This window comes from Neltuma alba, unplaced genomic scaffold (assembly GCF_004799145.2).
Source record: "Neltuma alba isolate B1F8T4 unplaced genomic scaffold, ASM479914v2 tig00004754_pilon, whole genome shotgun sequence".
Lineage (NCBI taxonomy): Eukaryota > Viridiplantae > Streptophyta > Magnoliopsida > Fabales > Fabaceae > Neltuma > Neltuma alba.
This window is the reverse complement of record NW_021633848.1, coordinates 132,480-151,165: the sequence shown is the minus strand read 5'-3', so window position 1 is coordinate 151,165 and position 18,686 is coordinate 132,480. Positions and strand designations below refer to the sequence as shown.

The window sequence follows — 18,686 nt, the reverse complement described above, 5'->3', positions numbered from 1 at the left end:
TCTTGTAAGTTGTAAGATAATTTCTTGCCAACTAGACCAAGTCTTGTTGGTGTTTTAAGTTGTCATGTGACTTAATTTTTTGACTGTAGACATTTTTATAATTTTCTTTTAAAAAAATTGCACTTATTTTTTTAAATTATCATATATACTATATGCATTTTAAAATTATATTTAAACTGAAATTGGGCCTCCTACAATATTTCACCAAAAATCCCAACATGGTTTGATTGCTCATAATTTTTACAAACATATCAATTAATTCCAGTTGAATCAAGCAAACTTTTTTTAATTAAAATAAAAAACTTCAAATGTATTAAGTAAAAATTAATATATATATATAAAAGGATGACATAACATTTCACATAGACTAAAAAATTCAAGAAAAATTTTAAGTTACAATATACAAACCCCCCCAAAACAAATGTAAATTATTAGTTAATTGTAATTGGATCAAGATTAATTATGCACGACTATGCAGAATTTACTTTTGTGGATAAATTTATAGCCTCTTATTCATATGATTAAAAAATTATTTTTAATATATGAGGAAGAGAAGATCCTTCGATCATGTGAAAGTATTGGTGTGCAATTAAATTATGTTAGGATATGGGAGGCCTAATTTTAATTTAAATATAGTTTTAAAATGTATGTACTAGTATATATGATAATTTAAGAAAAATAAGTGCAATTTTTTTGAAGAAAATTATAAAAATATTTAAACTCAAAAAAGTACAAGTCACCTGACAACTTCAAAAAAGAAACAGAGTGATGGGGAATGGAGGCACTTGAGGGGAGAGAAATTCTAAATGTTGAGCTGGAAACAAGGCGCCACTCCTATTGAGAGAATTTTTTTTTTTTAAAAAAAAAAGAAATGCTACGCAACGGTGCCGTTTTAAAGCCCGAGCACTAAGTGCTCATCAATTCGATGATCACCTAATGCGGACTCAGTGTTACCCAAGGTCATGTGTAGCAGGTAGATATGATTCAATAGTTAATTCAATTTATTTATCTCTATGTGGTGCGCATACTAGCTTTAATAGTTAGTTTTTTTTTGGTGAACAGCTTTAATAATTAATTTTGTATGTTTTGCATTGATTACATGTTTGGTTAATACCAGATTCTCAAAATTGTTGATGTGATTAACTTTGGTTAATGTCAAGTTGTCAAAATAACAAGGAATAAAAAACCAGACCGGATACTAAACCAGTCTGTATTGTAGTTTAAGGGTTAATAGATTAAATCGGAATTCAACCAAAATTAGACTAGTAATAATTAAAATAGTATAATTTAATTAAAATGAATAAAAATATGTGAAATTTTTTTCTTTTTTTATTTTTTTATTCTATTTTTTTTCTTCTTTTCTTTTTATCTATATAAAATCATTATCTTTTTATTATTTTATCCCTTTCCTCTCTCTCCCACGTGATGCTACTGCCTAGGGGTGGTAATACGGGCCAACCCGCGGGTTGCGGGTTGGCCCGTGGCAGGTTCAACCCATATGGGTCGGGTTGAAAAGTGTCGTTTGAAGGCGGGTTGGCTTTTAGCCAACCCTAACCCGCCAAGGTGGGTTGGTAGGTTGGCCCGCCAACCCGCCAACAATTATTTACTTTTTTTTTTTAATTTTTTAATCTTTTAATATTATTTTTTTATTCAATATTTAAAAAATATAATGATATTTTTACTTTTTTCTTGAAATATTTGATTGGAAATACCAAATAAATTATATAGGTATTTTTTTAATTTTTTAGATATAATATCATATATAATAATACAATTATAATAATTTTAAAAAATTTAAAAATAAAAAAAAATATGCAGGTTAGCCCGCGGGTTGGAAATATTCGTTTACTGATGGGTTGGTTTTTAGCCAACCCTAACCTGTTATTTTTGACGGGTTGGCGGGTTGAACCTGCGGGTTCAACCCATATTACCGCTCTACTACTGCCGTTCCATTTCCCACCATAGCACGCATAACAAATCAGTTTTTTCTTTCTTTCTTCTCTCTTCTCCTTTGAGAATGGACACGCAAACTTTGCTTCTTGAAAACATGAGACATTTCATAGCTTCTCCGGCCAATGGTGAGAGTGGAAAAGAAATGATAGAAAAAATGAACCAGCGACCCATCCAACCCAGCAATTTTTCCGGTTTGTACCGATTTTTTCTGGTCCATCCCGGTTCTTCCCAGTTGATTGTAAGGCCAGTTCATAAGTCAAATTAGACCAGATCAAATACCAGTTCACTGGTTTCCCGTTTAAACCGGCCGCTCCGGTCTAGTTTTTTGAACCTTACAAAATAAATAACGCAGCCAACATTTTTGCAGCCAAACCGGACCAAACGGTCGGACCGGCCAAACAGTTAGCTGCAAAGGGGAACAGATTGGGTCACTTGATTGGACCGTTAAGGTTTCAGATCGAACTGGGCTGCCTAAAACCAGATTTTGAGCTATTAGCCGGAATCCAGCCGCCAACTGGGACAAATATTGAAGAATCGGACGAGTCTTAAAAGGAACACAAAAGGAGGAGGACGACGAAGAAGAAAAGAAAATAGAAGATGAAGATTGAAAGAGGGAACAAGAATATTGAAGACGAGGGAGTAAAACTCTTATCTGTGATACAAAACCGAATTACTCTTGAGTGAAACAAGAAGTATGAGTGAAACAATCGTCATCGCCATCCTTCGCTGCCGGGAACAAGTGAAGTGAAGGAAAAAAGGAAAAAAACCAAGAGGCAACAACCAGAGAGAGAAAAAGGAACAGGAACAAGCTTTGACCCATTCAAATTCATTAGTTATTAATTATTAAATAACTCTTTCGAAACAATTTTATTATCTAGTTCTGATAAAAATTTCTTTATTTTCTAAACAAATTAAAGGATAAACATTAAAATTTTTATAAGTTGTTAATAAAATCTTACACAGTACGCTTTATCATTAGCTGTGATGTATTCAAAATTAATTTCTTATGTATTTAATTACATATTATGGCGTTTTTATGCACTTTGATGTTTTATTTTATATACACAAACACGCACACCCTATAGATGACATATAAAGCAAACTTAGCGCCACAAAGCCACTAGTTTACTTTGTTACAAATATACAACAAATAATAACAATACCATAAAATAATTATTTATTTTATACTAGTTTAAGGGTTATTACAAAAATAGTAGATAACCTTAGATAACATTGTGTTATTGATGTCTTAGGTTAGGGGAAAAGCATAATTTTTAAAATTGCAGGCATGAAAAGGCAACTTGAGAAATTATGTCCGGAATTTCAAGAAAAATATCCAACGACACAAGATAGAGAATAATTCTCCACACCATGTTAGGCTTTAATTGAGGTATAAATAAGAAAATTACCTCAAAAAAGAATTTTAAATAACTAATGAAATTTTGGCTAAATAAAGAATAATTAGACAAATTTGACTATGAAAAATACCAGCAGGCCTCAAAGTCATTTTAAGATATATTTGCATTTATAAAAATTGTTCCATGACTAGAAATAGGAAATTTTGGTTTAAAGAGTATTTTATATGTGATTTAACCCAAAAATAGGGCAGTTTCTTGGAAAATTAAGGAAAAATACTTAGAGAATAAATTTTTGCTTGAGAAAAATAAAAAAAATAGGAAAGTAATGCCTAATAAATGTGAATTATTGATGGTCTAACATTAATTATATGATTAAAGAATTTTCAAAAAGCATCTGTAGAAGGTTAAGCTCATAATAATTAAGAAGTAGAAGAGAAATTAGACAAAACTCATCTCACATATTTATTTTATATTCTATAAATCACGACTGAAAAGTTGCTTATAGGCTATTTATAAGTCATTCCAAACAACATTAAGCTTTGGAAAGAGAATTTTTGATAGTTTGCAAGTACAAAGGTGGCATGAATCTAAAGAGGGATGGTATAAAGAATTATTTTGGAGCCTTTGGATCAAAGAGAAACCAATAAAGTAATATTTGGAATGGACGCATCATGAAACTTGGTGTAGAAAAATGAGATAAAACTACCTCACTCATTTCTTTCCTTGCTCAAGTCGGCTGGAACCACAAAACAGAGAGGGGAGACACGAAAGCGTAAGAGAAAATAGGAGGAGAAGATCAAGTGGATTAATAGTTATGATTTTTCAAATTTTATCATCATTTATGAAGTGAATTGTGACCTTAGTAAATTAAAAGTTTGGGTTGTTTAGTGATTCAAGATCATGAAATGGATCATTCACAAAACTTTGGATGGAGTAGGAACAGGGCAAATGCTATTGGATGAACACGAAACTTTCCAGCCTGCTAGTACACTTACCAAATTTTAAAACAAGTGCTAATTTGTTAAATTCATATGTGTACATTTATTGTTATGAATTTCCAAAGTCGATGCGAAATCTAGGAAGTGCAGAATGAAGTGAACATATGGGCAGTTCATGTTTCGTGGTTTTTCTATAATTATTGGTCATGGATGTGGACCAGATTTATTTCTTTTCACTGCAGAGGATATTAAGGTGTCCTTTGGTGCAAAGCATTGAAAACGAAAGATAAGAACTAGGATTGCAATTGAAAAAAATCATTAAAATTTTTTTTAACATAAATAATTACTTGTTATATGGGATTAGGCAAACCCATAGAAGTAGGATTGGGGAATACTACTTCCCCCCATGGTATTCCTCAATCCCACATACATGGATTTGTCTAATCCTATATAACAAGCAATCTTTCATGCTAAATACTATTGTTTCAATTTCAATTCTAATCCTTATATTTCATTCTCAATACTTCGTACCAAACGGTACCCAAGGGTCTGCTTGGCTCAGTGAGAGGAAGGGAAAGGGAGGGATTTTAATGGAGGGAAGGAGATGGGAGGAAAGTATAAGGATTTTAATATTATCTTGTTTGAATTTATAAAAAGGGAGGGAAGGGGAGGAGTTTTAATATTACCTCGTCGTTTAGTTCATGAGGGGAAAGAAGGGAAAAATATTTTGACATGGACATTTTGTCCTTATTTTTTTATTTAAGATATGGGCATAACGACCATCATATGGTAAAATATGGACATAATGATCACAACATGACAAAATATTGCCCTTTCCCTCCAAATCCTCCCAATTTTGGAGGGAAGGTTGATGAATTTTCCCTCTCCTCCTAAAATTTGTGTGTTGCCAAACAATGGAAAATGATTAAAATCCTTCCCCTCCTCCTTCCTCTTCCCTCCAAATCCCTTATACCAAACACACCCTAAGAGCATCAAATAGAGGCTTAATCCACGCTGTTTTGATTTTTTTTTAGAAATAATTATAATTTTTAAAATTTTGTCACAATTAAGAACGTTATCAAGTGAATATGACTTTAGTAATTAAATTAAAATTTTGAGTTGTTTACTAATTCAAGATCATGAAATGGATCAAAGCGGTTTAAAAATGGTCACTTTCGCTCTTCTAAGTAAGGAGAGTGAGATGTAACATCTTTTGGCTTGACTATATTTATCTGCATAGTTGTTGGACTATATTGGATAAAAGTACAAGTATACATGCATAAACAAACATCTGTTCGAACAAAATCCAGCAATCATATGAATAGCTTGCATGATGACTCTAATAATATAAAATCAGTAACGCAAACTTGTTATGCTTATTCTTAAGTAAAAAGGACTCACTGAGTCAAAGAGAGTTCATACAATAGGTAGGAAAAGTAACGATGTAATACTCTTCATAGTCTCGGGATCTTGAATGCTATGGCCATCTCCATGCTCGTACATGCATAATGACATCCTTACCACGTTCAACGCAACTTCAATGAAACTCTTAAAGTCTGGAGAATTGGTAGCTTCTTTATTTATCTTCTTCCATGTTTCACATATCAATGAATTCATATGCCTTCGAGCATCAGCATCAGAAGCCCCAGTTTCACTGATATAGCACTCAACTGCTTTAGGTATATCACCCGTTTCCTTTTCACGCTACAAAAATAATAGTACAATAATGTGGTAAAAAAATTAATATCATATTTCATGAAATTCTCAATAGCTAATTAAATAAGAGATAAGATGCTTAAATATCTCATAAATATTCACAAATGAGCACCTGGCACCTGAAAGTTTTTTTTTTTTAACACTTATATACCCAAGAAGTTTATTAGCAAAAATACCATGGTCGTTTTCTACCATTAAATTTGGCTGTTAAATTATGTAATTTAACCAGTGTCTTTAATAGTCAAACTCAATAGCAAATAACGGTTTAAGGCAAAAATGCTAGGAAATAAAACTTTCGGGGCATATAAAAGAAAAAAAAAAACTTTCTGATGTTGAATGTTCCTTCGTGTATACTTTTGGGGTATTTAAGCTCATTATCCCATTAAATAATTGAAAGAATATCGCCATGCTACCTTTGATGTTGCCAGGTCATTGACAAGGCGTAAAATGATTGATGAAGAACGAATAAGGCCATAATATTCTTCTAGGCAGACAGAGTCTAGAAGGCTTGAATTAGAAAGTACACAATAAGCATGAACAAGCATGACAGATCCACTACTTGTAATCCACGCATTTTCTAAGAACTCATGCAGGTTTGGTTGATAGCCACTACGGTACCATTTCGCCTCAACCAGATATGATTTACAAAGATTGGCCCACTGAAAGAGAAATAAGAAAAAAATAATTAACACTTTAAATAAGAGAATAAAATCTTTGCTTAAAAAAAAAAAGAAACAAAAGAATATAATCACTATGATTTGTATCAAAGCAAGCATACCACTTTCTTAAGGTGAGGAATTATGTTGCGTCCACTCTCTTTAAGGATGTCAAAAGCCACTTCATTGACAAAATTATAAAGTGCAAGGAAGCATATTTTCATGTACTCTGGAAGAGAATCAATGCCATTTATATCCCATCTACAAAATTTTTATTAACACGTTAAGACAATTAGAAAAAGAGAAATTAAAGTATATATGATAAAAAGGTGATAATTAAAGTGCTGACCTGTCAATGACTTCTGTGAAAATTTCTAATTCTTCTAATTCGCCATAGAGATCATAAACATCATCGATTGTAGTTATCAGTGCATTAACCTTTGTTGCCACTCTTCTATAATATCCAAAGCGTGGTTCCTCAGCAAATGCCACTGTCCAAACGAAGTTCTCCACCATTCTATCCCTTGAAAAGTTTAACTTTTCTCCAAGTCCAATTCTTTTCCACCATCTGTACATTAGAAACCCATGAAATTTCTCGATAAACTTTTTAATTTACTATAGCATAACGAGAAATATGTTTGAGATGAAACACAAATAACTTTAATTGAATTTTCCCTCTGATATGTTGAAATTGTAAGATAACTAGAAAAAAAACAGCGAAAGATTCCAAATTTAAAAAGAGCATGACTATTTTCGTACACACATATGTATACCTTGATGTATTTTTCAAATCTTCTTGGTATTTGGCTTGTAAAATGTTGAAATCCAACTTAGCAAGCTTAAGCAATGCAGGGCTCATGTTCTGTCTTCTTTCATAAACATCAATGAACCATCGAGCTTCCAATCTTGATATTCTCCAATGGAGAGGAAGCTCCAAAGCATGATTAACTAAGGGTGATGTCTCATTTTCTTCATTGTTTTGACAGACAAATTCTTTGAGAGAAGTTGAGCTTAAATCTCTAGCTTCATCTAGTATTATTTCACCTTCCATTGAAAGAAATGAAGCTTCATACAGTGAAAGAATCCCTTTGATATCAATGGAAAGGCCAGATTGAAAGTTGCCGTTATCATCAAGAAATCCTTTAAATACCTCTGCAGACACCCAAGCAAATAAAAACAGTGTTTAGTGGTATATAAGACATGTATTTTTTTAGCAAACCTTAATAAATTGAGGATCAAATAAATACCTGATGACACATCATAGCCATGTTGTCTCAAGAGTCTGAATTCAAGAGCCGTAGCAAATAAGTTGTTGTTCCTCTTTAATTGGTCCCTATTCTTGTAAATGTTTTTTATGATATTGCTTATTTCAAGGCCAAAATGATGATCCACGCCAAGTCTTTGTAAGATATCAATAAGCTCAAGTTGATCCATAGGATTTTCCAACTTCAAGAGCATTAGTCTTACTTCTTCTTTCAGCCTATCAGTTTCTTCTGCATATGAAGTTTCCTGACATTTGCTCATTGTTAGAGTTATAAAATTTATAAAACCTACATATATAATTCCTATGAAACAAGGAAATAATATTAGGAAGAGCCAAAGGAATAATGAGTATTACAAAATAAACTTACGACGAAATCACTTGTTAATGACTGGATATAGTCGTGGCTCCAAATTGAAGGTCGGAAGTAATTTCCAGATCGACGAGAAGTATTGTTCTGATCAGAAGTGATAATGGAAGAAGCCTTGCATTGGACTGAACAAGGAACACAAGATTTGTTCATTGTTGAAAGTGATGAAACGATTTTGTTTTTGAAGAGAGTAGTGTTTGAAAGTAAGGTGAATTGACGGAGAGCCATTGGCTTGGTGAGAGGGAGAGTGAGAGGGAGAGAGAGAGAGCTTATTACTCAATTCCTCTTGTTTATCGCTTGAGATGTTCTGTGGCTAGTGGAAGCCATTGCTCTCCATTTATATTAGGCATAAATCATTTTTATATTTGCTATAGAAATCTTTTTAGAAATGCCGTTAAATATGCGCACACCTGATCACTTTAACTACATAAATCAACACGTGGGTAAGTTTGAAAGTGACTTATTTGGTTATTTAAATGCAACGTTAATTAAAAGATGTATAACGTTAAGAACGCTATTAAATTCTTTTTTATATTATATTTGGCCCGTGATGAGTGATTTACAATGCATAAAGTCCTCCTGGTATCACCGGAATCATTATCGCGATATTAAAGAATGTCTACTTTCAAAAGTATGTATTTTAGTGGTGACAAAATATTTGAGCAATAACGTGACATAACGTGGCATAAAAGTAATGACGTGAAAACGACATGGTGTTAGACCAACAGTGTCGTGGAGCTGACCAATGATAACGTGGCGGCCAATGGTGGAACCCTTTTTTTTTTTTTTCTGGCATCATTTTTTGTGGCAGCAATCTTTCTATTTGGAGGTACTTTCAGCAGCGATATAATTGTTACCTCCAAAAGTGTCTTTTAGCTAAAAGTTGGCACTTGAAGTGTTTTTTGGCAGCAACTTGTTTACTCACTGCAAAAACTTTTTACCCACAACTGCAGCAATGACTTTTTAGATATGACTTTTATACTTACAATGAGGATTTTTTATTACAATTGAAAGTCAATTTTTTGTAATGAAAATTTCTTTAGTGATCCAAATTAGACCTTAGAAATGTGTCTGGTGACATATTTATTCTCATTTGACTTTTTTTTTTTGTTACAAAGTTCGCTCTGCACACACCCCACACACACATACCACTCGACCAAACGGCTAATGGTTATTCTCATTTGACTTTATCAAATCTTTTTGTGTGCATTTGGATTAAAGTGCAAATGACGTCTTGGAACTTCAATTTTTCAAAGGTTTGGTCTCTTCTAGAAATTTGATAATAATTTTCCTTATTTTATAACTTATTAGGCGTTAATTTATAACTGATAATTCTTTATTTTAGATTAAAATACTGTGACTACTTTTTTAGTTTACATCAATTACACAAATCTCCTTTTTATTTTAAAAACATAGAGTTTTGTCCGATCAATTAACATCATTAAGAATATCCTAAAAATATTATTTTTAACTGAAATTTATATTATAATAAATTTTATTTACTATTTTACCCATCATTCTAACAAATTTCTAAATTATATTTTTATAGTTTCAAGAACTTTATTCAGTTAAGGTAAAGATAAAAGACTTGATTAAAAATTTAACTAATTTTTTCAACAAATATATATATTTGACTGAATATGTTTACAAATTTTTTAACAAAAATGTTTTTAAACGTTTTGAATATAAATTTAAATAATTTATAAAACCTTTCAAACTTATTTTATTTAAACTTTACCAATAACAAAAACTATTTATGTGAAATATGTTTTTACAATTTAAAATAAATCAAAGTAAATAATTTCTAATGAATGTGATAAAAAATTAAAATTATAAAATTTTATGATTTAAATTAAATTAATAAATTTTATAACATATTAGCAATTTTAAAAATATATGTATCAGAATCATTTTTGATTTTATAAAAAACATTTTTTTGAAAAATATAAATGTGTAAATAATTATTAAGTTAAAAAAGGATGTTTTGGTTAAAAAATAATTTAAAGTCAAACTTCAAGGTCAACTAATTGTTTGTGTAAATGGAAATGGAACCTTAAACATAAGAGAAATGTTTGTGTAACATACATTTTAATTTTAAAGGAAGTTCGTATACATTTTCAAAATAGAGAGAAGGTTGTGTAATTGAGATAAAATAGAAGACTGTCGGTGTATTTTACTCTCTTTTTTTATAATGTAGAGACGGAAAATGAGGAATTTTAATTAAAAAATTTCTTAGTAAATCTTCTGAATCTGAAATCACTGTTAAAGGACCTATCTTCTTTTGGGTTTCCTCCAATTAAAACAACATTTTCAATTTAGACTTAAAACGGAATTCCTTGTCTCTTCATTCCCTCTTAAAATGACATTTAAAAAAGAAATTTGATCTTTGAGAAAAATAAATGTCCAATATTGCAAAATCACTCGTTGTGCCCTTTTTTCAGTCTTAAGAGATCATCTTGGGGTCTTTTTTGTTTTTCCATTTTTCCCACCAGATCATGTTAGAGTCATTTAGCATTTTGTCCGGGCTAGTGGAATCATAGTCACTTTCTCCCATTTTTTAAATATATATTTTTTTAATAAAATTTATGTATGCCTGTAACCTTGATACCACTCCATTGTTTGATTCGTTCCTAGGTTATAATTTTTTTTCTGGGCTAAAGTTCCTAGGTTATAATTAATTGAACGGATTTGAATAAATTACTAAATGCTTTGGCTGGAACTGCACCACAATTCTTAAAGAGCATCACGTGTTTGCAATTCTTAATAGTACTATAAATTAACGTGCCTTCTTAAAGATGATTAGTTATATTTGTCCAATCAACATAATTTGATATAACATTCGCTTATTTTAAAAAATAATTTATAATCACCGACTTAAAATTATTTTAATCTTACAATTCTTAATTGTAGTTAAATGTCAATTTTTTCACGTTTAACCTGAATTTGTTCTATTTAGCCCTCAGATTCGTCCTATACCTACCTTGGGAGCGTTAAGATAAGATGTATGGTTACATTTCGTTGATCAACCACCAAAGTATATAATAAAAAATATTTAAATAATTTCTAAAACATAAATATTTTTTTTTTTTTGCATGGGTATATTAAAAGCAATCTTATTTAAAGTACTGCTAATTGATGTTAATATATAAGTGGTTTCACCGAAATCTTATGCTCATTGTGAAGATGTTATGCAGAAACGGATTTGAGATCGAGATTTAGTCCGTAAAAGATCCGAGTAACATGTGATTAAGTTTTCTTCTTTATGAAAGAGAAAGATACTGACGACTTAGCTAATATACTCCGATCCCACCGGTTCTATACCCATGATATGGAAGCAAAGTAACTAATTTTAGATTAAGATGCAATTTTAACAATAAAATTTATCTTAAAAGGTATTGGATACCATAAAATTTATTATTTGAGTGCAAATATACATGAAATTATCAAACGGGGTATTTGGCACCACACCGTTAATGCCCGTTACTTTACTATTGGTAAAGCCCATGAAGTTAATTTCAAGGTGCATTTTTAAAAACGAAGTTTATATCAAAAGGCATACTGAACACTGTAAAATTTACTTGGATGCAAAAGATATACATGAACTTTTTACAAGAAAGAAAAATTAATAAAATTTATTAACTCTCGTAAATGTTCGTTAACTTTATTATTTTAGATTCCATCATGTCATATTTTTTTTTTCCATTCATTCCCACTTTCAAATCTATCAATCTTTCTCTCCTCATATTTAACACACATTCTCTTTGTCATGTCCTTTTCACAACCTTCAAGCCTTTCACATGTATTTACCCAAGAGGACATTTTTTCCTTCTAGGTTACAAGATTCATTGGTTAAACCCAAGTACTAACTCTAGTTCTTAATATAGGACGTAATTGACTAATTTGAAGAGATTAAATAAATTAAATAAATTAAATTAAAATTATATTTATTATTTTTCTCCAAATTAATTTGTTTGGCTTATAAACTAATAAATAATTTAATAATACATATAAATATTCGAGAGAGATCAAATAATAATTTGATATAATTAAGTAATTATTTTACTTCTTTAGTTTTCCTAAATTAGTCTATTATACTAAGGAGAGGAGAAAGTAGCAATGAGTAGAGAGAAAACGTGATATTTTACGGAACCTAACAAAATAAATTTAACAGACGTTTATGGGGATTGATGAATTTTGTTATTTTTCCCCTTTTAGAAAGTTCTTGTAGATTTTTGCACCTGGATAAACTTTATAATGGATAGTATTTCTTGATATAAACTTCGTTATTAAAAATACACTTTAAAATTAACTTTGTGGGCCCTACTAAAAGTAAAGTAATGAATATTAACTATGTGGTGCCATATGCCTCATTTGACAATTTCATGTATATATTTATATCCAAATAAATTTTATTATTTAACTCTTAATAATATTTCACAAACCTATGTCCAATGTTACCTCTGATTCTTAGTATAAAAAATAAAAACTAATTTGCAGATATTTAAAAAAATCAGTTAAAACTTAAGAAAATTAGTTAAGTTTGGTTATTTATAATAAATGAATGTTATCTTTCTTAAAATACCTCTGTTAATTTGTATGCATAAGAATAAAAATCATTTAACATGTGCAATCAACATGAGGAATATTTTAAGAAAATGAATAAATATAGAACACAAGTTGATTGAGGTTTTATATTTAAGATCAATTTAAATTTTCAACTAACTCTTATATTTAAAACAGGAGGTAGTTTCAACTTCCAAAATAAAACAAGAAATTTATATCATATCGGATGCCTAAAGAGCGGTCTATTTGAAAGAGTAACTTACATTAGTTCCCCTTCAATTGTGTCTTATTGGACAAATAAAACAGCTGAAATACAAAGGAGACAACTTTTGAGGTAAGATCACATTGAGTCAAAAGCATAGTTAAAAATATTTCAGAAATTTATCATAAAATCAAGAAAAATAGATAAAGAAATGTTGCCAACAATATTGAGGGTCAAAGGAGGTAGAACGGAGAAAATAGCTCAAAAAAGAATTTTAATTCATTTTAAAAATTTTGGTTAATTAAGTAAAAATTAGCTAAAATTAATTCTTCAACATACCATAAGGCTTCAAATAATTGAACCAAAAAATGGGGAATAATTATTTTGAGATAATATAAATTTATAAAAATCATTTTATCCTCAAGGGATACTTTTGGATTTAAGAATATTTTAAGCATATTTAAGACAAAGGGGCAATTCCTTTAAAATTCTAGGAAAAAAAAAGAGGTAATTTTTAAAAGTATTACATTAATTTTATGAAAAGGGAATCATCAAAAACAATTTTGAGAAATTAATTTCTGAAAAAAAAAAATGAATACTCTATGCAAGAAGCAAAGTTTGAATTAAACTGTTCCACACTCCCTCCGCGTGTTTCCATTATGGCGTCGCAGGTGCTCCATTAATGCCATGTTTCTTAAATGAAGGGACTAAATATTAACTTTTCCAGAAGGGGGATTTCAAATGGTTATTTAATTGTACGGATATGAATAAATTATACTTACTGCACTACAACTCACAAAGCATCAAATCTTTGCAATTCTTTTTTTTCACGTGCATCCGATGTCCTAACAAATCCCTTGGGAAATTATAAACCAAATAATTCAGATTATGATAGAACCCATATGGGTGGTGATCTTACCACAAATTTATAACCTTTAGTTAAGCTAGAACAACTCCTATTAGTTAATCCAAATAATCGGTGGTATATGTTTACAACTCTTAATTGTGTAAATTCGTCCAATCATTAAATCTAGTAATATTCTTCGCTTATGCAAAAAATAATTTCTAATCAACGACTCAAAAAAGTTTTCTCAAATCTTATGCCGGACTGAAATCATTATTAAAGGAACTCTCTTTTCAATTAGAGATCTTCCATTAAAATCACACTTTCAATTTAGTCTCAAAATGGACTTCATTCCCCATTAAAATGACATATAAAAAGGAAATTTTATTCATTTTCGAATTTGATCTTTTTATAAAATTAGATGCATAAGATATTGCAAAATCATTTATTGTGCTCTTCTTTCAATTCTAGAGATCATAGTCATTTACCCATTTAGGACTTTGTCCGGACTCCATACCATATCACTTTACTCCTTATAATTTTGTTACTTATAGGAAAAAAATTTAGTTCTTGACAAAATTTTAGTTCTTTTTATTTGTCACTTCTAACATTTTTAATGTTTCATTTCCAATTCCGTCCCTATTAAGTACAGTGAATGCTGGGTCAAAAAAAAATTTACAGTGAATGTGAGAGGAAAAGGGAATGAGTGAGAGAAAATATGCTGGTATTATAATTCATTTTTCCCCAATATTCATATCTCTTTAATAAGGGTAGAAGTGAGAGATTTCATCTATTTAAAACTTTTATTGATACGTGAGAAACTCTTAAAAGTTATAAATAGTTAGGATCAAAGTGGTACTACGCAGCAAGAATGGAATTAGTATCGGAATCTTGGGCAACTTCTCAATATTTTTATACTACCTCCAGTCTTAATTATAAGAACTCAGTTATAGTCTACAAATGAGATCTTATAATTAGGACCGGAGATAGTATTATTTTTAATTTATGCAAGCCGGTCCCTACCACCATCGTTAGATTCGTTCCAAGGTATTTGTACTGACTGAATAAATTACAAATTGGTTGCGCTGTACTCACTGTGCCTTGATTCTTAAGGATCATATGTTTGCAATTTTTAGTACTACCTCTTGTATTAATTATAAGATTTTATTTATAAACTACAAACTATGTTTTTATAATTAGAACTGGAGCTAGTAAGTCTTTAGTGCAAAGTTTTCATTGAAGAACTAGCGTTGGGCAATCGAAAAAATATTTTTGTACAAATTTGATTTGAAAGTTTAGAATCATCATAATTTTATCAATAACATTAAAAATATTAACAATAAATATTACTATTTTAACATTCAATATTAGTTTTTTAACTATAGAGGATAAAATTTCTAAGATTTTAAACTTTCGTGAAAAATTTTCAAGTGCCTAGCATTCTAAGTGAAAATTTTCAAGGTTTGCATCTTAACCCATTTAAAAAAATGGGTCAGGGCTACTCTGATCAACTTTGACCGGCTATATACGATTTGGCTATTTGATGATCGAATGGCTATTGTTAGCAACAATGGGGATAAATAACTTTTAAAAAAATTCTCTTTCACGAGAAAAAGATTTCCCTGGTTCAAAATATAAACTTCAAAAAATTAAAAAAGACAATAAATATATGTGAAAAAATCAATTTATTTTTCTAAGACATCTTTATTAAAAGGATTAGTGGGAGAGAGAACCAAAAAGAGATAAAAGAGAATGATAATTAAAAAGAGATGACAGATATATAATTCACTAGGAATAAAAATGCAAAAAATATATATTAAATGATTAGATAAATCTAAATTGAAAACTTAAAAAAAAAAAAACTCTTTAAAGATTTGAAGCTCATAATTTAAACTTTAACGCTTTCAATAGAAACCTAGACTTTGGGGATCATTCTTTCAATTATAAATGTTTGCGGGCTTATTCCAGTTGGATTGTTAATTCTCCTTTTTTTTTTTTTTTTCCTTTTCGGGTAATCAATTTCTACAGATTTTGTATTCCATCAAGCAACTGGCATAGACTAGAAACTTCATGTAACGCTACGTTTTTTTTATTGATATCATTTGATCTTTTATAAAAAGAAATTTACACTTCAACAAATGTAAAAGACACATTTATAATTTATTCAACAAATGTAAAAGATACATTTATAATTTATTTATGGATCTCTAATTAACACGCCTTATCACGTCTATCCAGAAATTTAGATGTGTCGAACTCGGAATATTTATTCTTCATATATTTCATATAAACAAAAGTAACAAACTTTATGTAGAAATTTGGCCATAACTTCCCTTGTAAAGAGGTTGCCCTGAAAGTTTTACAAAAGCATATTCAGCGACTGTTCAACAAAAAGAAGCTTCACTTCCACATCAATAGATATAATGATATTTTCTTGCTTTAGTCTTTAATATAAAAATGAGAATACTAATTTATAAATAGTACAAAAATTAACTAGATAAGTTATTTATAATAAATATATGTATTTATCCTAAAATATACTTTCAAATCATATACATTATAAATACTCCTTAATAGAAACTCACTTATTATGTCAAATTAATTGGGACATTTTGAGAAAAAATTTAAATATTTGAAAGATAAAATTGACATCGTATATAATCATATTTAGGATCAAAATAAACTTTCTGTTTAGGAACCTATGTCTTATATTTAGGATAAGAGATAATAATTAATTTATATTAGATATATAAAATCATTTTTACATTTGCTATAGAAATCTTTTCAAACATGCAGGAAATATGGGCAAATCAAATGATTACCATTAAAATAATCAGCAATTAAGCGGGCACGCATGAAAGTGACTTATTTGTCTTCTTTTTCGGCATGAGCCTTAATTGGTTATTTAAGAGCAACGTTAATAAAGATGTATAACGTTGATAACGTTAGATTCTTTTTTTTATTAAATTATACTCAGTGATTGATTTGCATCAAAAGAAAAATTTGGTTATAACTTTGATTTGATTGTTTATTACCGACACTATAATTTTATAAGTTCTTAAATGTCATAGATAAGAGTAAGTACAAGTTTACTCTTGATCTTATTTTTTAAACATACCAAGCACCTTGATCTTTTTAGAAGTACAATGTAACCATGATCTTTTTTTTAGTACAATTTTATTTATAAAACTACACCAAAAAAAATAAGATCACAGGTAAAATTACACTCTAAACAAAGATACGGGTAAAATTACATATAAAATAAGAGTAAAATACTTTGACTATCCTTCTAATTTGTATTAATTACACATACATCCTCTCTATTTTAAAAATATACAATTGAGTCCAATTAGTTAATACCGTTAGAAATATTCTAAAAATACTATTTTTAAATAAAATTTATTTATTATTTTACTCCTCCTTCTAATAAATTCCTAAATTATATTTTTACAGTTACATCTATTTCATTTAGTTAAGGCAAACATAAAAGATTTGATTAAAAATTTAACTAATTTTATAATTCAAAGTAAAATATGGAAATTAGAAAATCTTATGATTTAGATCAAAATTAATAAATTTTATACCATATTAGAAATTTTAAAGATAATAATTTTTTGAACTTATAAAAATATTTTTTGGAAAATATAAATTTCTAAATAATTTTTAATTTAAAAAAGGGAATTTTGGTCAAAAAAATAATTTAAAATCAAACTTAACAATTAACTAACGGTTTGGGTGGATGGAAATAAAATCTTAAATATAGGAGAAAAGTTTGCGTAACATACATTTTAATTATAAGAAAAGTTTATATATGTTTTCAAAATAAAATAGAGGTTTTTATAATTAAGATAAAATAGAAAAGCAATCAGTATATTTTATTCTAAAGAAATCTGGATGTTGGACATATATGAGAAATAAGATCATTGTAAAGGTCTTTAATTATTCTGCAAACATTATTATTTGTCTGTCTACAACTTTTCATGTCATGATCATCCCGTTCAAGTGATCAAGGGCACTCGCAATTCTGTCTCAAATTATCTGGGTTCTTTTTAATTTGCAAAGCACGTTTTACATGGCCACTATTTTTTTTTATCTTAATTAGTTTATTCTTTACGAAAAGTTGAGGTCATTAATTGCAAATTCGCAAATGGGGCCAAAAAGGCAAGTGCCGTGCTACTCATCCAACGGACACGGTTGGTTTCCAACTTTCCATGGGATGCCCCTTCTCTCCTTTGTATAGCGTGCGCCGTCCGCTGCCATCCTTGACACCCAAAACTACACTGCTTTTGTTTTGCTACTAAAATATATTTCAGTGTCATTCAATATTCTAAATTAAGTTTTAATATTATCAGTACCCTAAAATATTTTTTTAAGTGACATCCAGCATACACTTAGCATTATGAAATATTTTTCAGCAACACTCAGTATTTACTATCCATCACACAAAAGTATTTTTTAGTAGTACTCAGTGTTCTAAACCAATTTTAGAGCATCCCAAAATCTTAAAATATTTTTTTAGTAGCAATTAGTATTTTTAGTATCTTGAAGTAATTTTTGATATAATATTTTAAGATGCTGAATGCACTAAAATTTAGTTTAAGATATTGGCTACTACTAAAAAAAACTACTACAAGGTACTATTTTCAAGATAGTGGGTGTTACTAAAAAATATTTTAGGGCACTAAGTGAATAAAAAATTATTTTAGGATACTGAACATCATTAAAAAATAATTTAAAGTGTTGCGTGTTAGATACTACGTGTCATTAGAAACATATTTTAAAGTATTGATTGCACTAAAAATTAATTTAGAATACTAAATTATAC

General features: G+C 29.4%; 1 protein-coding gene across 1 annotated transcript; it reads right to left on the bottom strand.

Moving 5' to 3' along the window:
• Positions 1–5,665: 5,665 nt before the first annotated feature.
• Positions 5,666–8,480, bottom strand: LOC114745693 (terpene synthase 10-like). Its single transcript, XM_028933855.1, has 7 exons — positions 8,253–8,480; positions 7,869–8,130; positions 7,395–7,773; positions 6,971–7,189; positions 6,744–6,882; positions 6,379–6,624; positions 5,666–5,953 (listed from the first exon to the last, which is right to left on the bottom strand). The coding sequence occupies exons 1-7, from the start codon at positions 8,478–8,480 to the stop codon at positions 5,666–5,668; spliced, it is 1,761 nt and encodes a 586-aa protein (XP_028789688.1).
• Between the last annotated feature and the right edge of the window lie 10,206 nt (positions 8,481–18,686).

Coding starts and splice junctions, on each gene's coding strand:
- LOC114745693 (XM_028933855.1), bottom strand. CDS start 8,480: ATGGCTCTCCGTCAATTCACCTTACTTTCAAACACTACTCTCTTCAAA. Junction 6,625..6,743: donor TTCCTCACCTTAAGAAAGTG/GTATGCTTGCTT, acceptor TTTCTCTTTCAG/TGGGCCAATCTTTGTAAATC. Junction 5,954..6,378: donor ATGACCTGGCAACATCAAAG/GTAGCATGGCGA, acceptor TTATTTTTGTAG/CGTGAAAAGGAAACGGGTGA.